This window comes from Anolis carolinensis, chromosome 3 (genome assembly GCF_035594765.1).
Source record: "Anolis carolinensis isolate JA03-04 chromosome 3, rAnoCar3.1.pri, whole genome shotgun sequence".
Lineage (NCBI taxonomy): Eukaryota > Metazoa > Chordata > Lepidosauria > Squamata > Dactyloidae > Anolis > Anolis carolinensis.
In genome coordinates, this window is record NC_085843.1 from 108,232,296 (window position 1) to 108,256,653 (window position 24,358).

General features: G+C 38.8%; 1 protein-coding gene across 1 annotated transcript; it reads left to right on the plus strand.

Annotated features, from left to right (window-relative positions):
- The first annotated feature begins 646 nt into the window (after positions 1 to 646).
- On the plus strand, positions 647 to 24,101 carry asmtl (acetylserotonin O-methyltransferase like). Its single transcript, XM_062975321.1, has 13 exons — positions 647 to 972; positions 4,855 to 4,986; positions 7,620 to 7,667; positions 8,284 to 8,348; positions 9,274 to 9,335; positions 11,875 to 11,983; positions 16,296 to 16,692; positions 17,118 to 17,280; positions 17,711 to 17,895; positions 20,949 to 21,066; positions 21,587 to 21,730; positions 23,378 to 23,500; positions 23,782 to 24,101. The coding sequence occupies exons 1-13, from the start codon at positions 877 to 879 to the stop codon at positions 24,000 to 24,002; spliced, it is 1,863 nt and encodes a 620-aa protein (XP_062831391.1). The 5' UTR covers positions 647 to 876; the 3' UTR covers positions 24,003 to 24,101.
- The last annotated feature ends 257 nt before the right edge of the window (positions 24,102 to 24,358 follow it).

A 24,358-nucleotide genomic window follows, 5' to 3' on the forward strand; every position in this document is an offset into this window, starting at 1 on the left:
TCTGATAGTTTCTACCATTCTTAATGTCCCCTGTTTTGGGATATTATATTGAAAGTTTTTAGTACACGTTATTCTGTTTTTGATATTTGTTAGCAGATTTGATGGTTTATTTCTCCCAAATGCTTTGATAGCAACTTCTACTTCATTTTCTAAAAGTGTAATGTTTTCATTAAAACTTTCTTCTTTGAAGAAATCATTGATCTTTCAGACTCTTTGGTATAACTCAGGATATTGTTCCCACCACCTTTATTGTATTCTGATGCTATAGTGAATTTCCTTGTTGTCAGTGCAAAGGATGGATCAGAGCACAGATCAAATATTGCTAATATATATCAAAGCTAACAAAGAACATTAAATCAATCATTGTGGCAAAATGCAACCTGAAGATAATGTGTGAAGTCACTGCGGGAGATGGCTGGAAAGCTCTGGAGAGCTTCGGGCCATCACTGAGCAACTTTGCTGACATCAATAAGCAAAGGGTTTTTTTTTTTTTTTACCTTCCTTCCTTCCCTCCCGTCTTTCCTTTCCTCTTCTCTCCCTCTGTTGTGTTTTCTCTCTCTCCTTCTCTCTGCTCTTCCTCCCCCTTTTATTCCTCTCTAGCTTCCCTCCCTGCTTTTCCTTCCATCTCTCTTCCCGCCTTTCCTCAAAGACCGAGGAGGGAAGCAAGGCGCACGCTTCCGCGTCCTGCTGCTCTCTTTCTCTCTCTCTCCCCGCCCAGCCTTGCTGCAGCCCAAGAGGAGGAGGAGGAGCCGGGCTCTGGCTCTGCCTGCCCTTCTTCTCTTGCCCAGCGCGCCGTCATAAAGCCTCCCTGGCCGGCCTGCCATCTGCTCTGGGCGCCCTTCTCCCCAGCACGGGATCAGCTGCTGCGAGGCCGCCATGGTGCTGCTCAACCCCGTCATCGGGAAGCTGCTCCACAAGCGAGTGGTCCTGGCCAGCGCTTCCCCGCGCAGGCAGGAGATCCTCAACAACGTGGTAAGTAAGGCCGCACAACAGGCCCTAGGACGTGTGCTTGGCCTCAGGGGATTTTCTATGCACTTCTTATTGCTGGGCTGCTGTGAGTTTTCCGGGCTCTATGGCCATGTTCCAGAAGCTTTCTCCCCTGACGTTTCGCCCACATCTATGGCAGGCATCCTCAGAGGTTGTGAGGTATATGGAGAAACTATGTTGTAATTAATCACCTTGATTAGCATTGAATAGGAGCCTCCAGTGGCCTAGGGGATAAAAGCCTTGTGACTTGAAGGTTGGGTTGCTGACCTGAAGGCTGCCAGGTTCGAATCCCACCCGGGGAGAGTGTGGATGAGCTCCCTCTATCAGCTCCAGCTCCATGCGGGGACACGAGAGAAGCCTCCCACAAGGATGGTAAAACATCAAAACATTTGGGCGTCCCCTGGGGAACGTCCTTGCAGACGGCCAATTCTCACACTCCAGAAGCAACTCTGGTTGCTCCTGACACGGAAAAAAAAATTAGCATTGAATAGCCTCGCGACTTCAAGGCCAGGGGAAAATCTTTGTTCGGAGGTGTTAGCTGGCCCTGATTGTTTCCTGTCTCGATTTCCCCATTTTTCAGAGTGTTGTTCTTTATTTACAATCCTTATTTTAGAGTTCTTGAATACTGGTAGCCATAGTTTGTTCACTTTCATGGTTTTCTCCTTTCTGTTGAAATTGTTCCCATGCTTATGGTTTCTCTGTGTAACCTTACATAGTGGTGGTTAGAGTGGTCCAGCGTTTCTGTGTTCTCAAATAATATGCTGTGTCCAGGTTGGTTCATCAAGTACTCTGCTATACCTGACTTTTCTGGTTGAGTCAGTCTGCAGTGCCTTTCATGTTCCTTGATTCATGTTTGGGCAGTGCTGCATTTGGTGACCCCTATGTAGATTTGTCCATAGCTGCATGAGGTGAGAGGATCTCTCTTGTCCTATGTCTTGTTCCTATGCATAGGGAAGCTGATGAAGAAACACAACCTACAAAGTAGTTACAGACCCACTAAGAAAATCCAACAAATGCTACGTTCAGCAAAGCACAAGAGGGATCCTCGCACCTCTGCAGGAGTCTACCGGATACCATGCAGCTGTGGACAAGTCTACACAGGGACCACCAAGCACAGCATTGCCCAAACACGAATCAGGGAACACGAAAGACACTGCAGACTAACTCAAACAGAGAAGTCAGCCATAGCAGAGCACTTGATGAACCAAGCTGGACACAGCATATTATTTGCAAACACTTTTTAAAATGATGGCATGCACAAAGCAATAACCTGTACAAGAGTCATGTCAACCCATGTATTTGAAAGGCTGAACCTCTTGAATTTTTGCCTGTGAGCAGCTGTTGTCAATCGTTACTCTCCTTAGTTAATTGTTAACGTGAAATTGCATGGGCTCTACCTACAGAAAGTCTCAAGCTGGACATAACTGGTGAACATTTATCCTATATCAGGCAAGGCCCTGAGTGCATCTAAAGTAGCAGTCTATATGTTAGCACCAATGAGCTACACACTTGTGCTTTTTGTTTACTATCTAGTCAGACTGAAGGATCCAATGAATTTCTAGCTTCTATATATTTTAAAAACCCTGCTTCCTGAAATATTATTCCTTCCCGTTTCCACCTGCTACCTTTAAGATCTATTGTGAATCAGTAATATACCGAGATCTGTGTACTGTTCTAGAACCTTTTTTTCTTTTCAAAGTTTGTTTTGGCACCAAAGCCCTAAATCATTTGCTTTCCACATGTCCCTGCAACACCTGGAATTATATCTGGACAAACAAGAATATTCTGTACTTTGTTAAGGACAAAGTACTGCCTCTTCAATTTATAATGTATCTCCTACCTGTGGCAGGTTACCTATTACAGTCAAACCCTTAAAAACCCCCACCATGGAATTAGAGAACAGAGTCTAGAAAATGCACTGCTGGGATTAATGTAGAGTAAATGTAGTTTGACACAACTTTAACAGTACTTCTTTAGACAGACTATGAAAGCATATTATATGAACTTGGTTCTCTTTAAGGTGCTACAAGATCTCTTTGCATGCTGGTATTCCACACTAACACAACTATGTCTTGGAATGAATGGAATTTGCTCCCAAATACTGTATTAACATAAAAGGGCTATGGAATATATACTTCAGTTTTTTCTAGTGGAGGAAATCATTTCCTAGTGTTCAGAGGAGAATGGCACTTGAAATGCCTTATTTTTTCTTTGAACAATTCTGGACATTTTAAAAGCAGATTTACTGATATAGCATTAGAGAACAAAAGAGAAAGCAATGTGTTTGCCTGTATAATGCAATGCAAGGCCTGGAATAAATTATTTTACTCTGTCCAAGATACATATGTGTTGCAACACTGTGAGAAGATTCTGTTGCAGGAGAGGACAAAGTACAGCTTTGGGTGAAATGAGGGTCCACAAGGCTTATTTTCGTTATCAATTTATTCTCCGTCTTCATGATTTTGTCCCAAAAGTTTTCCTTTTCTGCAGATCCCACTTTCTTATCTTTCATATAATATTCTCTAATTTGTACTGTAACCTTTTTCCTTTTTCCAATTGACTATTTTCACCATGGGTTTTCAATGTTCTCTCTCCGTCTTGTTTTTTCCCCCCCAAAAGCTCTTTATATGTTAAACAATTTTTCTCTTCCTATTTCTCTTATGTTGCCTGCTTCTAGTGGCTAAATCCACATCGGGGGTCTGGAGTGTAGTTTTGTATTTTTCCCATGTCTTTCTCAAGGCACACCTAATAAAGAGCATACCACCTTGAGTCCCCTTGGGTGAGAAAGGCAGGGTAGAAATGTTGTAAATAAATAAATTAAATAAAGTAGTTACCAAAATTATTTTCTATTTTCATTCTTTCATACCATAGGTATGAATGCCATCCGGCTCTCAGGTCAAATCCTTCTAAATTTCATGTTTTGGTATTTGTCAAGGTCACCCAATCTTTAACCCAGCAGAGTCCACACGCCTCATAATAAAATGGTAGATCCGGTAGTCCAAAGCCTTTTTCCCTTTTTTCATCTGTTAAATTTAAAATTTTTATTCTTGTTCTTTTCCCCTGCCAAATAAATTTTTTGAGATCTTTGTTCCATATTTTGAAGGTCTGCATATTCCTAATTATGGGCAAAGTCTGGAATAAATACAATAACTTTAGTAATACATCTTTACTGCAACAATTCTTCCTAAAAGAGATAAGTTCAAAAATTTCCAGCTTTCCAAGTTCTTTTCTTTTCATGCAAAATCATAATTATTCTTCAATAAGTTTGAACATTTGGCTGTTATATTGATTCCTAAATATTTCACCTTCTTCGCGGTCCGGAGTCCTGTCATTTTTTGCAACATTTACCTGGTATATTTTTAGTTAATTTTTTTGTTTTCATTTTGTTAATCTTTAGTCCTGCCACCTTCCCAAATTCTTCTATTTTATCAATCTGTTTTTGTATAGTATCCTTCGGAATTTCCACAGTACACACTGTGTCAAATGCAAATTTTATCCTAATCAGGAGTATAGCAAGTGGATGAGAAATGCCAAAACAGACATACCCTCCTTTAGGATACATTGTCCCTTCCTGTATCACAGAAGGGCTTTTTAGCATGCTCCAGTTTCACTGCTGTATATTTCTCTGAGCTTGATGATCCCTCCCCTTTTTGTGTGGGTCGGGCTACCTTGGCTACATAGGATCCACATGGACAGTTTGTCGTAGGATGGTGGGCATTTTAACTGAGTTTATGAATCGCTCTAAACTTATTCGGTAGTTGTTCTAGCTGGATCTTTTAAGCAGTCAGCATCCATGTGAGGGCCCCCTGCGTGAGTGTGTCAAACAAGATTTTATCCAAAGTCACTTTGCTTCTCTGTCTTTAACAGGGTCTCCGATTTGAAGTTGTTCCCTCTTGGTTCAAAGAGACACTGGAGAAGTCATGTTTTGCAGCTCCTTATGAATATGCAGTAGAAACTGCAATACAAAAGGCACTTGAAGTGGCAAACAGAATGCATGTGGTAAGCCATTTCACTCTCCTGTCTAATTTGTGTTTAACATCTAAGCATTCACTCTGTCTACCCTCTTTCCAATTGCTGATATAGCAACTGGAATTTTAGATAGAACATGATTTCTTGTTTATTTCTCTCAACTAAACCCAACAAAGTTATTATCCTTTAAAATGGTCATGGTCATAAATACCTTACAAGTCTCTTCTGGTCTCTTCCACAGGGCTTTGGTTATATAAAGTACTAGCTGTGCCCGGCCACACGTTGCTGTGGCGAAGTATGGTGGTATGGGAAATAAAGTATTGAGGAATTGGTGGTAGTTAAGGTCAAGGGTAAAGGTTTTCCCCAGACATTAAGTCCAGTCGTGTCTTACTCTGGAGGTTGGTGCTCATCTCCATTTCTAAGCCGAAGAGCCGGTGTTGTCCGTAGACTCCTCCAAGGTCATGTGGGATGACTACATGGAGCGGCGTTACCTTCCCACCGGAGCAGTACCTATTGATGCACTCACATTTGCATGTTTTCGAACTTCTGGGTTGGCAGAAGCTGGAGCTAACAGTGGGGGCTCTCTCCGCTCCCCCAATTCAAACCTGTGGCCTTTCAGTCCAGAAGTTCAGCAGCTCAGCGCTTTGACACGCTGCGCCATCAGGTGATATTATTTCCTAAAGGTTGTGAATATACAATATTTCTGATTGGTTTTTTTTGTTTGTTGGAGGCAAGTATGAATGCTGCAATTAGGAAAAATGATTAGGATGTAATGGCCTTGCAGCTTTAAAGCCTGGCTGTTTCCTCCGAGTGAATTTTTTGTTGGGAGGTGTTAGCTGGCCCTGATTGTTTTCTGTCTGGAATTCCCTTGTTTTCAGAGTGGTGTTGTTTGCGATATTTTATGTGCTTCTACTGTCTGTGGCCCTGAGAAAACAGGATTTGCCAGACTTTGATGATGGGAATACTTTGTTGGGAGGTGTTAGCTGGCCCTGATTGTTTCCTGTGTGGAATTCCCCTGTTTATTTACTGTCTTGGTTTTAGAGATTATATTGTTCTGCATTATTCTATCCCAGTAATTATTTCATATTAAAGAAGAATCTCACTTATCCAACATTTGCTTATACAATGTTCTGGATTATCCAACGCAGTCTGCCTTTTCATAATCAATGTTTTTGTAGTCAGTGTTTTAAATTCATTGTGATATTTTAGTGGTAAATTTGTAAATACAGTACAGTAGAGTCTCACTTAACCAACATAAACGGGCCGGCAGAACGTTGGATAAGCGAATATGTTGGATAATGAGGAATTAAGGATAACCCTATTAAACATCAAATTAAGTTATGATTTTCCAAATTAAGCACCAAAACATCATGTTAGACAACAAATTTGTCAGAAAATGTAGTTCAGTACACAGTAATGCTATATAGTAATTACTGTATTTATGAATTTAGCACCAAAATATCACGATATATTGAAAGCATTGACTACAAAAATGCGTTGGATAATCCAGAACGTTGGATAAGCGAGTGTTGGATAAGCGAGACTCTACTGTAAATACTACATAGCATTACTGCGCATGGAACTACTTTTTCTGTCAAATTTGTTGTATAATATGATGTTTTGGTGCTTAATTTGTATAACGATTACCTAATTTGATGTTTAATTGGCTTTTCCTGAATCCCTTCTTATTATCCAACATATTCACTTATCCTGCCGGCGTGTTTGCGTTGGATAAGTGAGACTCTACTGTATATTTCTAATCTTATATTATCTGCTCAGAACTGGATTATATGAGGCCCCTTCTTCACAGCTGTATAAAATGCACACTGAAGTGGATTATATGGTAGTGCGGAGTCAAGATAATCCAGTGCAAAGCAGATAATATAAGATTATAAATGGGTTATATAGCTGTGTGGAAGGGCCTTGAGTCTACACTGCCATATAATCCAGTGCAAATTAGATAATCTGTGGAAGAAGTCTAAGTGAGGCCTAAATCTGCCTGTCCCCTAACTGAAACCTGGCTGTCCCTTGGTTGCTAGGCAACCAAGTGGGCAGAGATTAGCCCTCTAAACTGGCAGCAATTGGATAAAAAAAATTATTGCTCTCCCTCTAATTAGGACTTTATTTTTCTTTTCTTTTTGTTGTATCAACCTTGAGGCGTGGATGATGGGTTGTGTTGTCAAATTTTGAGGTTGGGGGGCCTGTACTTTTGTTGTTTTGTGAATTGCCGTGATGCCATCACTCTTTTATATATATAGATCCTCCTGTTCAGTTGTGCCTCTTATCTGATCCCTCTCTCTGCTCCTCCTCTAACTTCAAGCCAAGTTTTGCTCCTTCATTGAAAGATGTTGAGTTATGAATGAAGACTTTAACTAATCTTTTCATTAGTTAGTTAGAGTGCAGGTTCTGCATGCATATGTAAATTCAAATTCTAAGTTTGTATCCTACAACTATCTACTCTCATTCTCAATAATTTGATACTTCTAAACCAGGCCCAGGATGGTTCTTACTGCCATCACATGCAACCTCAAGCTGTTTTTTTTATTTCACTAGAGTAGTGGCCACCCTGTGCTTTAATTTGACATCCGAATTTTATTCTTCAGACCACTGGGGCTAATTAGTGATGTGGGTAAACTAATCAAATGTACTTGTATATTTTTCAGAAACATCTTCGAACACCAGATGTTGTTATAGGAGCAGATACTATTGTGGTGAGTCTTAGTATGTACTATCAATAGACATGTGGAATTCACTTACAGTAATATTCAGCATTCATTCAAAAGAAAGTTTTATTGTTGAGTAATTTGTTTTATTGTTTTGCTTTTGCTTTTATATTGTTGTGTCTGGGCAAGGCCCCATGTAAGCCGTCCCAAGTCCCTTTGGGGAGATGGGGCGGGATATAAGAATAAAATTATTATTATTATTATTATTATTATTATTATTATTATTATTATTAAAGTGCCAATTTCGGGAAGAAATGAAATACTCGTTGAGGAAAAAACTTGTTGAGGAAAAAAAATGCATATAGATACCAATTTTCCAATTCCCAGCAGATGAGGGGTTAACATCCTATAAGTTTGGGTTGCTCCTCGCACTTGCCCCTGTAGGCATGATTTTATATAAATAAATAAAAACCTCCAAATGTTAAGGTGAAAAAAAATATGTTCTACGTACTATCAGGATTTTTCATTGAGAACAGAAAATGACATTTCATTCAGAATCCCTACGGTCACAATTCTGTATTCGTTTTAAACATATATTTTTAATTTGATACTAATTCCACTGTAATGAGATGTATATAGCAAAGTATTTCTATTTTCACTTCAGACAATAGAAGACCAGATTTTGGAGAAACCAGTGGACAAACAAGATGCGTATAAGATGCTTTCAAGGTCTGCACTTTAAAAACTTCTGATGCTAATATCATAGTTTATATCTGTAGGTTCAGGCATTGTATTGTGTTATTTTTACACAGGATTTGGAAAATAAATTACTACATAATCATCATCTATATATATACAAATGTAATGTGCGGTTTTACTATGGAGTAAACAACAAATCCACTGAACCAAATCACACCAAATTTGGCCACAAAAGACATAGTCATCCAATTTATGTCTTTCAATAAAAAAAGCTAGAAAATAGTCCAAATTACAGAGGATGAGGAAGAGACTTTTTCCCTCTAACTGTCAGTCAGAAAGGTAGGCCCTGCTGCTTTTAGGCCCCCACAGCCGTTAGGCCCCGCTGCTTCATGTCCTAGCAACTCCCTTAGTCAAAATGGTACCCAGGGCACAGGCAGAGTGCACTGCCTCATCCACACTGCCTATAAAATACAGATTTTATTTTATCTGATTTGAACTGTATTATATGGCAGTATAGACTCAAGTCCCTCCCACACAGCTATATAACCCAGAATGCCAAGGCACTGCTATTCCACCTGGCCAACAAATGATTCCCATAAGCCACAGCAAAGCGTGGCCGGGCAAAGCTAGTTATCTCATAAATTATTAATAGGAGCCTCTGGTGGCCTAGGGAATAAAAGCCTTGTGACTTGGGTTGCTGACCTGAAGGCTGCCAGGTTCGAATCCCACCCGGGGAGAGTGCGGATGAGCTCCCTCTATCAGCTCCAGCTCCATGCGGGGACATGAGAGAAGCCTCCCAAAAACATCCGGGCGTTCCCTGGGCAACGTCCTTGCAGACGGCCAATTCTCTCACTCCAGAAGCAACTCCGGTTGCTCCTGACACGAACAAAAAAATTAATAAAATAGTACTTAAAGCTAAATAGTTGCAACTATTGTATCTGTTTTCCCTTAACAGATTGAGTGGAAAGGAGCACAGTGTCTTCACAGGTGTTGCAATAGTTCACTGCAGCAGTAAAGGTAATTGGTAAGGACCAATATAAAAACCCATGTCACACTATTGGCTCTGTAACAGTCTTGTGCTGAAATGTTATTGGTACACATGTAATGGCTCATTGACACAAACATTTGCAGTTTCTCTAGTTACATGTGAAGAGGATATGGCAATGGCCGGAAAAGTCATCCTCCTACAAGATGCTATTTTCTCTAATGAATGGTTTCTAACAAAGATGTCCTTCAAACTGGGTGGTCTGGGGAGGAGGGGAGAGATGGACAATCACTTGTGCCAACATACTAAGGGTTGCCTAAGACCACTCTTAGGGCACATTTTTTTTTAGGACCATCCCTCTCCAAAACTGTACATTGAGGAGATAGACATCTTGGAGGTAGCAACTTTCTTTTGGCATCTTCAGTGATTTATCCCTTTGCCCATTATCATTAATATCAATTCCAGGACTTTCGCTTGCTTCTCTTTATTCATGCTGCACTTTTCAAGGGCTCAGCTTTAACATCATTTGATTTGCATGGAGATGCCATGGTTCTTGTTCATTCTGAAGTAGATAAAACATTTCATGTAATAGTACCTCAGTAGCCTCTTGAGAAGTTTGTGACATCCAGTATGAGACGGTATGACAGTGGGTGCCACAGTCTGTATCAGCAACAAAATGGAAGAATCAGTAGAAAAGCAGTAATGGTCTTGAGATTATTATGCAGTTGGCTTTTCAGTTGAGAGTATATATAATGGATGGAAAGAAGCAGACGCAGGGCATGATGGACATCTAGATAGAAACAAAAGCTGTAACAACAGTGGTCTAGAAAAAGTCATTAAATCGCCAGATATGAAAAATCTTTACCTAATAATGTTGTTATCTTACTGGCTGTGGCTTGATTTAATACTTCTACTTGCATAAGTATTCAAAATACAGGCATGCTTGATTTGTTTTGTCTTTCCAGAAATTTTAGATCAGCAACACCTTTTCTCCCAAATTCCTCCTTCCAATAAATGCCTGTTACTGATAAACGTATGTATGCTTATGGAGAGTAAAATTAAGAACAAACCTACAGAACCTTATTCATAATTTGGGAACTGCCTATATCTAAAAGTAGCACTTCTACATCACATCCAAAATTTACAGCAGAATGTTTCCCTATGTCAAGGAATAAAAGTATCTTGCTTTTTTTCAGTTTAAAAGCTATGATGATCCCTTACTGTGGAATAATTCCAACATGTTTCTCTCCAGTTAAAATCGTTCAGTTCTGTATTGCATCTTCTCTGATCACTGCATTTTGCTGCTTCCAGTACAATGTTAACAAAGAAGTGCACCGCAGATAAAAGGCAGACTATTCTTGGCTGGAGGGGCAAGGAGAAAAAACTCTCCACGTATTACACCTAAATGCTGTACCAGTATAATGATAATTGTTTTATTATAAATGAGCAAATCTAGCATTTTGTTCTGGAAATATAGACTCATTTCTAGGTAAAACTAGAAGTCATCTTTCTTCAAAATTAAGGACTGATGACCTTCTGAGTGCAAGACTATTGCAAGTGCATGAATTCATATGTATATTATTGCTGTCTGTAATTTGTGAGGCTTGTAATCATATGTATTTGTTGATTAAATACCTAGATTTCAGATTTAGCAGTTGGGGAATATGGACTAAAACAATATCACATCTTTGCTTGCTGTCTGTTGAGGCATTGACGTTAAGCTTCTAATTAAGTGCTTCTAAGCTGCAGTTTGCAAGTTCCTCAAAAAGACAAGAAACAGACCTACAAAATAATAGATAGGAATCGTTAATTATTTCAGGTGATCCTTGCAGCACTACAGCAAATTCTGCAGCTTGGCAGAATTTGACAAAAGTATGGGAGAATGACTCATCCTAGAAGTAAAATTGGAGGTTTTTCTTTGTGCTATAGAACTGAGGTGAAATGCTACAATTGCTTTACAAACACCTTAACAGATGATGAAATTGGACATCATTTCAGTTCTGGAGTGAGTCATTAAGCAGCAAAGTAGGTCTGCCTTGCCCCTTCACAAGAGGCGTGCTTTGGGTTCAAAAGCAGTGTGGTTTACAAAGTGACCATCAGAACTGGCCCTTCCCAGTGGCACCTTGTTACTTTGCTGGTGCTTTCATTCTAGAATGATAGTTTTTGTGCCATGAAAATGGTGGTTGGGCTACTAATGAAAAGTGCTATCCAAGCCTTTAGTATTTTTAAAGAAAGTAAGGATATGTGTTATTTACAAATAGCATGACAAAATATTTGATATCTTCTGTTGCATGTTTCCCTGTCCTCTCAGTGTCAGCGCCTCCCATGACTGGAGTTGGGTTGGAAAGGAGGAGGTAACCTGGGCATCTTGCTTTAAGTGCAGCCCATCACATTTCCTCTGTTATCTACATTTTCCTCTGCTAGAATACGAAGTGTCTTCAAAAATCACACTTGAGTGTCATTATCAGATAATTTTATTGATTGATTGCATTGCATTTGTATGCCTTCTTTCTCCCAAAGTGGGACCCATCTCAGCTTCCAAAACATTTACTCAGAATTTTAATTTTCCAGATAATCAGCTGGAGACTGAAGTCACAGACTTCTATGAAGAAACTAAAGTTAAATTTGCTGAACTCTCTGAGGAACTCTTATGGGAATATATTCATAGTGGTGAGCCAATGTAAGTACAGTAATTAAAATGTGAATGACTTACATTGTGACCAAATAAGTCTACAAAACCTGCAGCATGAAGAAAAACAGTTATGTGTTTACTCTACACGTATGTCAAAATGGTGTGCATACTGCATGGAGGACATAGGGTAGTGAACCATTTTGTACTGTCAGAAGCAGTGGCTGTTTACTTTATCTCTTGCAGGCAGAAACACAAGTACAGTAGGAATAGTTAGGGTAGAATCTCATTCTTCCCCGGCCCTGCTTTATTGCATTGTTTCCTTCAGATATTTTGCTGCAATACAGCATTGAAAGTATTTTTCCAGCTCTCCTTCTCCATTGTAAAGCCTCCCAATGCCAGTGCAGCTAAAAGAAAATTCAGCCAAATAGAGGACAAGGATGAAAAATGGGCCTGGCTTAACAGATTCAACAAGGAGCTTGTTAACTTTGTTACCTCTGTCTAGTATGCCTGCATTTTTTTTGTTTGATCTTAAATTGTATTTTAATGTATATGTTTTAGTAATGTGTGTTTGTGTGTAATATGTTTTTTTTAATCTGAAGCTGGTATTGTTATGTAGTGTCATAAATATTTTTATTCTATAAACTACCTTGAAAGGTTTTGTGTTTAAGTAAATGATCTGCATTCCAGAAATTCTGATAATGCCTTCCTCCTTCTGGCTGTCTTTCTACCTTCTGTATTAAGAGTCACATGCTTAATGTTTTCCTGCATTTTTGGAGATCACAGCCCCAGGAAGCTCCTTTTTTTAAGGGAAATCCTAAGTTTGAATCTCATACCTGGGTGTTTTTCCTGTTTGAAAGAACAAGAGATGCCAATGGTTGCCAACTATATTTAAGTATAGTCTTCTGCTGATGTGAAAATATGCTTATTTGCATTACTCATATTTGAGAGGCAAATTCCCATATTTTGTCTTTAAAAATAGAACAATGGGATCAGTGTGACAAATGTGAGGTTTTTTAGATAGAAAGAATGCCACTCTCACAAAGGGCAAACTAATAAAAAAGCTGCCCTAAACAGTTAGTGGAAGGATTGGCAGTGGATTTAGCAGTTTCTTTTACTGTCAGGAGTTTGGAGTTCACCCATAATTAAATGTGCGCTTCAGAATTATCAAAAGTTCACAGACCTCAGAACCATAGCCAAAATTGGCCTGCTGTAAAATGTATGACCTAAAGAAGTAGCATGCCTTCTGGGTTTAGAAATTAGTCTCAACAGCATCTGGCACATTAAATGCCCGACATTAGTTCTTAATTAGAACAGATAAATTTGTTCCACGTTGGTAGGAAAACTAAAGGTTTCTGCAAAGGCACATATATCTACTCTTCTAACATGTAGTACTTTCCTGGTACAGCTCACATTTTATACTTTGTGATCATGTTTAGTGAATTGAGACTAAATTCAGTAAGCATTTGTAAAACAAAGTATATTAATAGAATCAGAGAACTGGAAGAGGGCCATCCAGTCCAGCCCCCTATCATGCAGGAAAACATAATCAAAGCACTCTTGAAAGATGGCCACCCAGTCCCTGTTTAAAAACCTCCAGAGGAGACTCAACACCCCCATTAGATATTCCTAATGTTTAGTTGGCATCTCTGAATGCATTGCACTGTGTCCTATTCTCTATAGCAGCAGAAAACAAGCTTGCCTGATTGTCAGTATAACATCCTTTCAAAATATTTAAACATAATTATCATGCCCTCTTAACCTTGGAGTTTTTCTTTCCTGGAGAGAGATGGTTAAACCATTTCTATTCCCCTTTTTCCCACTTGTTTTCCAGGCATGCAGTTCATACTAACAAAACAGCAGCATCACTATGCTGAAGTAGAACTCAAGGTCACTTTTAAGCTTAACGAACAGTGTGTATATGTGTGTGAATGCTAAATGACTCCTTGTTTTGCTGGCATGCTGGTCATTTTATAGCCATAATTTTAAGCTGCAACCATAATGTTACAAAAAGCTTTCAAGCCTTTTTATAATCTATGCCAACAGCATATACAGTGTTCCCTCACTACTTCACGGTTCACTTTTCGCGGATTCGCTGTTTTGCGGTTTTTCAATAAACTCTAAAAGACTATTATAAATCATAAAAAATCACAGTTTACAGCCTAAGGAAGGGAGGAAGGAGAAGCCAAAGAGAGAGAAAAGGAGCCCAAGCGTCAATGGGAGGAGAAGGAGCGATTTATCAACACACAATTGGTTGATAAAAACTTAAAATAGTGTATAACTACTAAAATAATGTATAAATATTAAAATAAATATAGAGTCCCTATTTCGCGGATTTTCATTTATTGCGGGTGGTCCTGGGAGCTAACCCCAGCAATAAGTGAGGGAACACTGTACCTAATTTTGACAGATCACCTTCCCAGGCTGGCCCTGCATTTCCAACCCACCTGTGATCTCTTCATAGATCTGGTACTTGAACACCAGGTTCCCCATATGGACCAGTGGGTAGATTGTTGTGGTGGGATCGTTGTGACCTGACTTTTTATCAGTCTTGATAAAACACAGCCAGAGATAGTGGTAATGCAAACAAACCAAAGTGAAAGTCACAGAAGGCAACATGTTAACCTTTCAATCACAGCTCTCTAAAACCAGAGTCCGTTATTTCTTCTGCTGACTGTTTCTGTATTTCTTTCTCTCTGTAACGAGAATCCTATTATCTATTAGCATTTCCCTGTCCGGCCTCTGACAGAGGCAAACTTCTGTCTTGTAGCATTTCTTCTCATGCAGGTGCCCCTGCACAATATTTCCTGAATTGTGATTAGCGGCTACCCACAGCCAGTCTTCCCGAGCTTTTCTTTCACATCCTCCTTCAGAAATCATTGCTTTATAGCAATGAGATCCAGCACCTTAACACAATATCACATTAAACAAGGTGACCATTGAAGTGACCATTCTCAAAATCATTATCAACTATTCTGGAATTGATATGATGTGTTGACAGGATGATACTGAGAAACCCTTTTTCTTATAGTGCCTCTTCTGCTTCAAAGTAACTTCAGGATGTGTAGTCAAAGTATATGTTGTTTCTTGATGACCTATAAGGCTTTTTCAAAGCAGTTAGACTTCAATCTAGAAGCACTTTTGAAAAAGCTGAACTTGTGAATCCATGTCAGATTGTGTAATCCTCCATGTTATGAGTCTGACTCACACAATACAATCGGACCTTGACATGCATAAGGGTTAGGGGTATAGGGTTCCCATGAAAGTGAAAAAAATGCAAATATTATAAGCCCCTTCTGCCCAAATATACATGCTATTGAGCCATCAGAATGCCTCAGCTAGATTTTAAGATCTCTTCCAGCTCATCCACCTTCTTGTCTCTTCCTCCCAATTCACTTGTGTCAACCTCCTGTTCTCCCAACGGTGCCAGATTTTAAGTCCCTTCCAGCCCATTGGTCTGACCTCACTCCTCTTCCTCCCATTTCTCTTCGCTGTCCTTACATGCATCTGATAAGGCAACCTTGCATCCACAAGTGATGCAGACCTTAAATAAAGCCAATGAGAAAGAGAAGAAAGTAAAACTAAGTTAACATGAAACAGTATTTTTTTAAAAAAGTATTATAAACAAATAGAATAACAGATAGAAAGTGAGGAAAACAGAAACTTCAAATAGAATCAAGATGCAAAGTGGCCTCTCAGTAAGCAAAAGTCATGAATTTGCCTCGATGAACAAAAAGAACTTGAAGTAATAATAGTTTAGTGGGCTCAAGAATAACTACTCAGCTCTAGAAAGTTCTAAATTTGGTCTCTGCTCAGGCATGAAAACTTATTTGTGTGAGGCATAGGAGCCATGAAGAAGAAACACTTATTGAAACTGGACAGGTACAGATCTGATCAGTATCCTGAATGGGAGACCCAGTTAAGAACTGAATATACAGATTTGCATATACAGATTTCCAGAATACTGGTGGCTGACCACAGAATTGCACTAGAGGGCCTAGAGCTTCCTATCAGGTTCTCCCTAAAAATCTACTTCCTCCATCATAACTAGAGAACATTGAACATAGAGACATGTTTGCGGTTCTAGCGATAGCTAGAGAGCATTTAAAATCAAATCTGCAAAAGTCAAAACCGCAAATGTTGAGGGACAACTGTGTATTGTAGCAAGAAGGCCAGTTGCTGTAGGGGTAAAGGGGAGTATAAATTCTCCTGTGCTGATGTGAATTCCTGATATAAGCTTTGCTTCTTGGTCAAATCGTTTTGTTTTTTAAGTAATATGGTGTGCCAAGCAGTTGAAATAGATACTCAAAATTTCAACAACTACTCTATTATGATTTATATATTTGTTTTTGTTTGTTTTTAGGGACAAAGCTGGTGGCTATGGGATCCAAGCACTTGGGGGAATGTTAGTGGAATATGTTCATGGAGATTTTTTGAATGTGGTAGGATTTCCTTTGAATCACTTTTGCAAAAAGTTGGCAGAACTATATTACCCTCCCCTGAAACACACCATTCATCACATAAAGCATGACTCTATCCCTTCAGTAGAGACTTTTGAGATCTTAAGTGATGGGGAATGTGCCTCTTCAGATAATATACAATATGAAGATGCAAAAAAGCTAAAAAACAGCCTGGGAAAATGCATAAACAGCAATCATACTTGCAGTTTGCCTGTGGAAAGTCAGAATGGAGTAGCAGAAAATGGAACCCATTTCCCTTCTCAACTTACCCACCTCCTGGATGGTTTCAGAGCATCAAAGGTAACATTTTCTTTGATGGTTTTTTTTTTGTTGGGGGAGGGGGAAGCATATGATTCTGTAAAATCTTGTGATGTTTCTATAGTGCATAGTCTGGCACATGTGCCATTGTTTACAAAAGAGTCAGAGGCCTTAAATACACAGGTTTTTGTCTTCTCTTACTTGAGGAAGGGAATGACTTTTGTTTTATATAACTTAAATAGTAATGCCTCTGTTTTTAGAGTTGCAGATTTTATAGCCAGATTCATATTATTACCCTCTGGCCATATTTCCTTGAGTGCTGTGATTAAAAAAAAATAAGCAGGTGAAGTTTAAAAAAAAAGATGAGGTCAAAGTAGTCATCAAGAGAATTAAGTCATTTGAAAATCAGCTTAATTTGTTGTATTTTGACATTCTTTCAGTAATGAATATGTCTTTTGTACTTACAGGCTTTGTTTGTAGCCTGTAAGCTGAAAATATTTGATCTTCTCAAAGAGAAAGGCAACATGACCCCAGTGGATGTTGCAAAACAACGCAATATCTCTCTGTGTGGCGCAGAAAGATTACTTGATGCATGTACTTCTTTTGACCTGCTGGAAAAGAGTTATCAAGGTGATTTGTTTTTTGCTTTTCAACAACTAGAAGGAAAAGGGTGTGAGAAATGAATAAATGTTGAATAACATATTAAAGCAGTTGGATTGTTTCCTAGATAATAATATCACTGAAAAGACAAATTCATCCAAAATGGAAAAGAGTGAAATTTTATTACCATTAAAATGAATTTGATATGGGTTTAGAGTTTCAAATTCAGCAGCAGCATAGCCCAGGAACCAATTTATTATTGTGAATTATGTAACATTTATTATGAGCTCTTTTTTTCTTTTTAAACATAGGGGTCCTTATCTGTAGGAAAGGGGAATTTGATCTATGAAAGTCAATAGGGCTTTTAGTCTTTACTAGTTGGTGGTGTTCATTGAATTTGTTGAAAAAAACACTTTTAAGAGCATATTATAATATATATTTTTAAAAAATCTCATTTAAGGCTACAGCAATACAGAACTGACAAATCTATATCTGGTCTCAAGCAGTGAATATTCATTTCATGACTATGTTCTCCATTGTAATGATCGCCTGTGGCCTCTGTATACACATCTGGAGTTAGCAGTTAAAGAAGGTACTCCACAGAATCATCTTGTGTTTGAGAAGAAAGGAGATGATTTGTTTCAGGTATTGTGCATATTGTATTATTTACTCTATATATTAACAAATATACTGAAATACTTTAATTGAAAATGATCAGTAGGCAGGTTTTACCATTTGGTAGTGTGACTTAACATGGCATTCCTTAGGAATGCATTTCTTTAAATTCTTGTTCTTAAATTTGCCTAGAAGATTCCCAAATGCATGTATTCCAAATTCAATGATCTCTGTTTTCTAACATTATCCAGAGTATAAGGATTGATCTTCCCTGTTAGTTAAAATTGTCTCAATTGTCATATAGGTTTGAATTAAATTATTAGTTTGCGCTGTTACAATAATAACTAGCTGTGCCCGGCCACGCGTTGCTGTGGCTTATGTTAATGCTTTGTTGGCCATGTGGAATAGCAGTGAACACTTGCAGCTTCAAACCTGACCGTTTTCTTCTTATGGGAATCTTTGGTGACCTGGAATACAAGGGAGTAGGCTTGCTGCTTGGAAGGCTGGGTTCTTGCGTTCTAGGGGAATGGTTGTTTGGGCTGCTAGAATTGAAAAGAATAGCCTTGCTACGTCAAAGCCTGGCTGCTTGCTACCTAGGGGAATCTTTAGTTGGTTGGCTTCAATACTACAGAGTTTTATCACTGCTTCAAAGCCTGGTTGCCTTCTACTGAGGTTAATCTTTTGTTGGTCTTGTTAAATTGCACTGAATAGCCTTGCAGCTTCAATACCTGGCTGTATTATACCTAGGGGAATCCTTGTTTGGCGAGCTGGAGTAGCACTGTCAATCAAAGAGCTGCTTTGAAGCTTGGCTACTTCCTTTGATTGGCGAGCTTGAATTGCATTGAATAGTCTTGCAGCTTAAAAGCCTGGCCGCTTTCTACATAGGACATCCGTGGTAGGCCAGGTTAAATGGGACGGAGTATCCTTGTGGCTTCAAAGCCTGGGGTCTTTTACCTAGGGAAAATCTTGGTTGGCCAGGTTGAATAGCAATGAATAGTCTTGATGCGGTGAGTATGAATGCTGCAATTTGTCACCTTGATTAGCATTTAATAGCTTTGCAGCTTCAAAGCCTGGCTGCTTCCTTCCTGGGGGAACCCTTTGTTGGGAAGTGTTAGCTGGCCCTGATTGTTTCCTTTTTGGAATTTCCAATTTCCCTGTTTTCAAAATGTTGCTCTTTATTTACTGTCCTGATTTTAGAGATTATATTGTTCTGTATTATTATACCACAGTACTTATTATATATTATATTTATAATCTTATATTATCTATTTAGAACTGGATTATATGAGGCCCTGTCTACACAGCTGTATAAAATCCACACTGAACTTGATTATATGGCAGTGTGGACTCAAGATAATCCAGTTCAAAGCAGATACTGTGGATTATGTGCCTTGGCATACTGGGTTATATAACTGTGTGGAAGGGCCTTAAATCTACACTGCCATATAATCCAGTTCAAATAAGATAATCTGTATTTTATAGGCAGTGTGGATGAGGCCTACGTTCACTCTGCCTGTCCCCTGGGCGCCATTTTGGCTGAGAGAGTTGCTAGGATACAAAGGGGGCAGGGCCTAAAGGCAGCAGGGCCTACTTTTCTGACTGACAGTTTAGGAGAGAAAGGCTTTTCCTAATCCTCTGTAATTTGGACTATTTTTCTAGGTTTTTTTATTGAAAGACACAGGTTGGCTGACTGTCTTTTGTGGCCAAATTTGGTGTGATTTGGTTCAGTGGTTTTGTTGTTTACTCCATGGGAAAAACGCACATTACATTTTTATAATAATATTTTATTTCTTATCCGCCTCTCCTCATGGTTTGAGCGGGTCACAACATACTTAACTATTAGATAATAATCACAGGAATATGACAGAAAAATTCACTAATTCTTTAGGCTTAGGATGGAAAACCCATAACTGACTCCAATTCAGCAAAACATTGAGATTTTAGAAATATCTCTATTTTAATAATAACCCATCAAAGAGCCAGTGTGTCACGCCCTGGCAGCGGAGCACTAAGAACCAACACACGGAGGCCAATAACAATCTAATATCTTTATTAAGGAAATATTATAGTAGGATAAAAACAAGTAGAGAATGTAGATCAGCAAACGACCTTCCAGGGAAGGTCAAATATAGTCCAGAAATATATTGTCCAGTATATAATATTAGAGTTTAAAGTTGTAATCCCAAAACTGAAACACACTCAACTTCCAAGCAGTTAGAGTGGGGAAAGCGTCCAAAAGTTTTACTGGAGTTCAAAGTAAGTCCAAGGCGGAACTGAAGACAAGACTGGGTACTTGGTACAAGATGCAAGGCTGGGAACACGGTGACCGGTCACGAACACGGCAAGGCAAGGCACGGAGAGACTAGAGATAGTGGACTCAAAACGCAGTCCACACTTAGCTAGAACCGAAGTTAATCCGTCAACTGACACGTTGACTCAGCACAGATTAGCCCGTGCGAAAAGCTTTTAAGGAACTTCAAATCTTCCTGCAAACAGGTGTCCAGAGCTTCTTTTCCCAAGGGAAAAAGAAGCGAAACACATCTTCATCCAGATGCGTTCCTCCCTGAAAGCTCCCAGGGGAAACTAGCTAATTAGCGCCCTGTCTGGCTGCTAATCTCGCGCTTCTCCTTGTTTGCGCTCTCTGGAAACGGCTCGCCTCGTAGAACTCCCTTCTCGCGAAGGGGGTAGAAGCGCTGGGAAGAACTTGTTCAAGGTCTGTTTTAATGAGTTCTTGGCAAGAACTATCAACAACAGGCATCTGGAATGGCTCCGTCTCTTGCTGAGACGGCAAAAATCCCATGTTTTCATCATCATGATCCATGATGGCGCTGGGGTCAAAGCTCCGAGGCCCATGGGGCATCACACAGTGTAGTTTATGAGTGGTAGGATACAAGAGCACAGGATTCAGGTTTTTCGAAATTCACTGCGTGACCTTGGGCTAGTCATACTCTCAGAGGAAGACAATGGCATACCTCCTCTGAATAAATCTTGCCAAGGTTGCTGTAAGTTGGAGTTGACACAACACATTTGTCAGAATTATATAGTTTACTCTCATTAATTTATTAAACAATTTCTATTACCAGTCTACAGAAGTGAAGCAGCGTTTTATGAGTGCAATGCACAGCATTTCCAAGCTGACAGCAAGGGATTTGAGCATGGCATTTGATCTTTCAAAATTCCAAGTTGTATGCGATTTGGGAGGTAAGGGTTCCAATAATAACTTTTGTGTGCTGAAATGATATAATCACTTTTGAGACTGAATTGTCTAACATTACTTTTGAGGACACTTACTTACAAAATTCTTTAGCTTTTTGAATGGTGAGATGACATAGGGCAGAGGGAGAGACATAGGTCTGAACTCATCTAGTAAACCAAAACATTCTACTTGTTTCTTGAGGATTAGTATTCCTTTCTTGGTTTCGATTGATTTAACCAGTATGTTCAAAGTTGCAAGACATCAGTCCCTAAGTATTCTTAGGGTTGGCTTAACGTTGAACAGTTCCATACTGAGTCTCAAAGGCCAAGGAATTTATGATCCTGTACAAAAATGCATTTTATCAATTCGGAATAAGTTTGTGTGTGCGGGGCGGGGGGACGGACATCTTGCAAAGTTGTACATAATTTATTTTAAGTAATCACTGAATACCAATATTTCAGATACAGCCTTTACTTGAATTGCGATTAATAGAAATTCCTTATTTTAATATTTTGCTTCCTGTAGGTTGCACTGGAGCTTTAGCTTATGAACTAGTTCATATGTACCCAGAAATGAAAGTCACTGTGTTTGACCTTCCAGATGTCATTACAAATGTCACCAGTTTTCAACCTTCAGAACAAAACAGTAATAGAGTATCTTTCACATCAGGTAAATGTGCTATGGGGAAAAAATATATTCTATATATCTATCTATAGGTGATCACTTGTGGCAAAGTATGATTGCCTTCTAAGGATAGAGTCTTGTCAGTGGGTTATAAGTGATTGTAGAGACCTATTCTGGATCCGCATGGTCTTTCACAATGAGGACATAAATGTGCTGTCGAGTAAAATATATTCTATGTAATGGCAACAGGCATCTGCAACCTAAGGATCACATATTAACCTGGACTCATTCTGCAAACCCTGCCCAGATTGCTTACTCTGTGCTCATCTGTTAATAGAAAGCAGATCTTAGTACTCTTGGACCAAGGTAGTATGGATCTTGATATGATAGAAAATTCCATTTGGGTTAATACAGGCAGTCCCTGAGTTACAAACATTTGATTTACAAAGGACTCATATTTAAAAACAGGGTGAGACAACAGGAAGTGAGAGAAATCTACCCCTCTGAAGGGGAATTGTCATGGGGAAAAGCTTTGCTTTCCTGGACACTCAGTTTCTTACAAGAGAAGAAGAGACTTGGCATTTACTAAGGTGTTTTATGTGTGGCGATTTCCTTATGAAGAGCTTACTTTTCTGTGTTTCATTTCCCGCTAACATTAGCATGCTCGGTTTCCTGTGCCTGGAAACAGATAATAATAATAATAATAATAATAATAATAATAATAATAATAATAATAATAATAAACTTTATTTATACCCCGCCACCATCTCCCCAACGGGGACTCGGGGCGGCTTACATGGGGCCATGCCCAAAACAATACAATGTAAACTGCATATAAAAGAACAGCACATCACAATACAATAAGCAATACAATAAATAATAATATCCATTACAAAATAAAACAAGGAGACAATGAAAACAAGGGCAGACCACATGAACATTAAGTTAAAACTCGGGGTGAGAAAGACATAAAAATAAAAACCACAGCAAACAGGGTCATAAGGGAGTGGGGTATTCTGGAGGATAGATATTAGAGGGAGCAACGGAAAAGAAATATAAAATGGTTACTCTCCAAAAGCACAGCGAAAGAGCCATGATTTCAAGTCTTTCTTGAAGGCTGCTAGTGTGGGGGCTTGCCTAATCTCAGCGGGCAGAGAATTCCACAATCGGGGGGCCACAGCAGAAAAGGCCCTCTCCCTTGTTCCCACAAGGCGGGTCTGGGATATCGGGAGTGGGGACAGGAGAGCTTCCCCTGATAAATGAAGGGATCGGGTAGGCTTATGATAGATATATCTGGACATGCATTAGATGGAGTGGGCAATAGTTTATATAATTTTAAAAATATCAGTCTTTAAGGTGTCACAGTTTTGTTTATTTTTGCTGTAGCAGTAAATAGCATTTTTTTCTTATAAAACAATCACTCCTGATATGCTCAATGTTTATTTTTGATTTAAGTGAATTGCTTCCGCCCCCCCCCCCCCCGCCCCCCCAAGGCAGATCAGGGTTAAAAGCAGCTTACATATTTATGTGGTGAAGTCTTTTCCTTTATTTCCCAAACAGCATCCTTGTTCTACCCATTTAGAAAGTTTAAATCACAGTTTGCATTTTTAGTATCAATGTGTACAAGAAGCCACCAAGATTAAAAAGGGTATTCATACTTATTAGAAGTAATACAAATGCCTTTTCAAATAGGTGACTTCTTTAAAGATGATCTTCCAGAAGCAGATCTTTATATTCTTTCAAGAATCCTACACGACTGTTCTGAGGAAAAAGTCCATACGCTTTTAAACAAAATATCTGCTATTTGCAAACCAGGTAAGAGCTTTGTTTCTTATTCCCACTTTTCGTAGTATTTACTGAACAAAATGAAACGGCATGCTTATTTACATAACAAAGTTGTTGATGACAATAGCAGAAATTGAATGGTTCTTCTGAGCCAACATTAGCTTCAAAGTATTCTAATTATTTAGAACATTTATATTCAGTGTAACCCTTGTAACAGCAAGGAATATATTCCTGAATTTTCCTAAACAAAACATTAACCTCAAGCTAGAAATGTGTTGCTAAATATCTCTTGTGTGATTTTTCAAATGCAGGAAATGCTTTGTTGGTTGCAGAAATTGTGCTAGACGACAAAGGAACAAGCCCTGCCAGAGGTGTTCTACAGTCTCTCAGTATGACTGAAGGAAAGCAGAGAAATGGTGTGGAATACAAAAAGCTGTTGGAGAAACATGGATTCACCAGTGTGCAGATTAAGATAACAGGAACCCTGTTAGATGCCATTTTGTGTATTAAATCCTCTCGTCCCCTAAATTAGATGTCACTTTCATTTTAGTACTATCCATTAACTGTAATTGTAAAAGTTGTATCTGTTTTGGATGTTTGTAAACAATAAAGTTTGGTAATTTCTTTTCTAGTTTGTTACCAGTATAAAATGTTTGATGGCTATTTTGAAAATGCTGTTTTAGTCAACGGCTTCCTTTTCCTCTTTAGAAAATGCATTGTTTGCTTCTTTCTATAACTTGATAATTTTTGGTTCTAAAGTTGTTCTGCTTATTTTTCTTTAAACATATATCATTTGATGGCACTCACTAAAATTCAAGAAACAAAAAGGAACCAAAGGATAATTTCTACCATATTAAAATATTTCAAAGCTTGATTTTTTTAGAATTA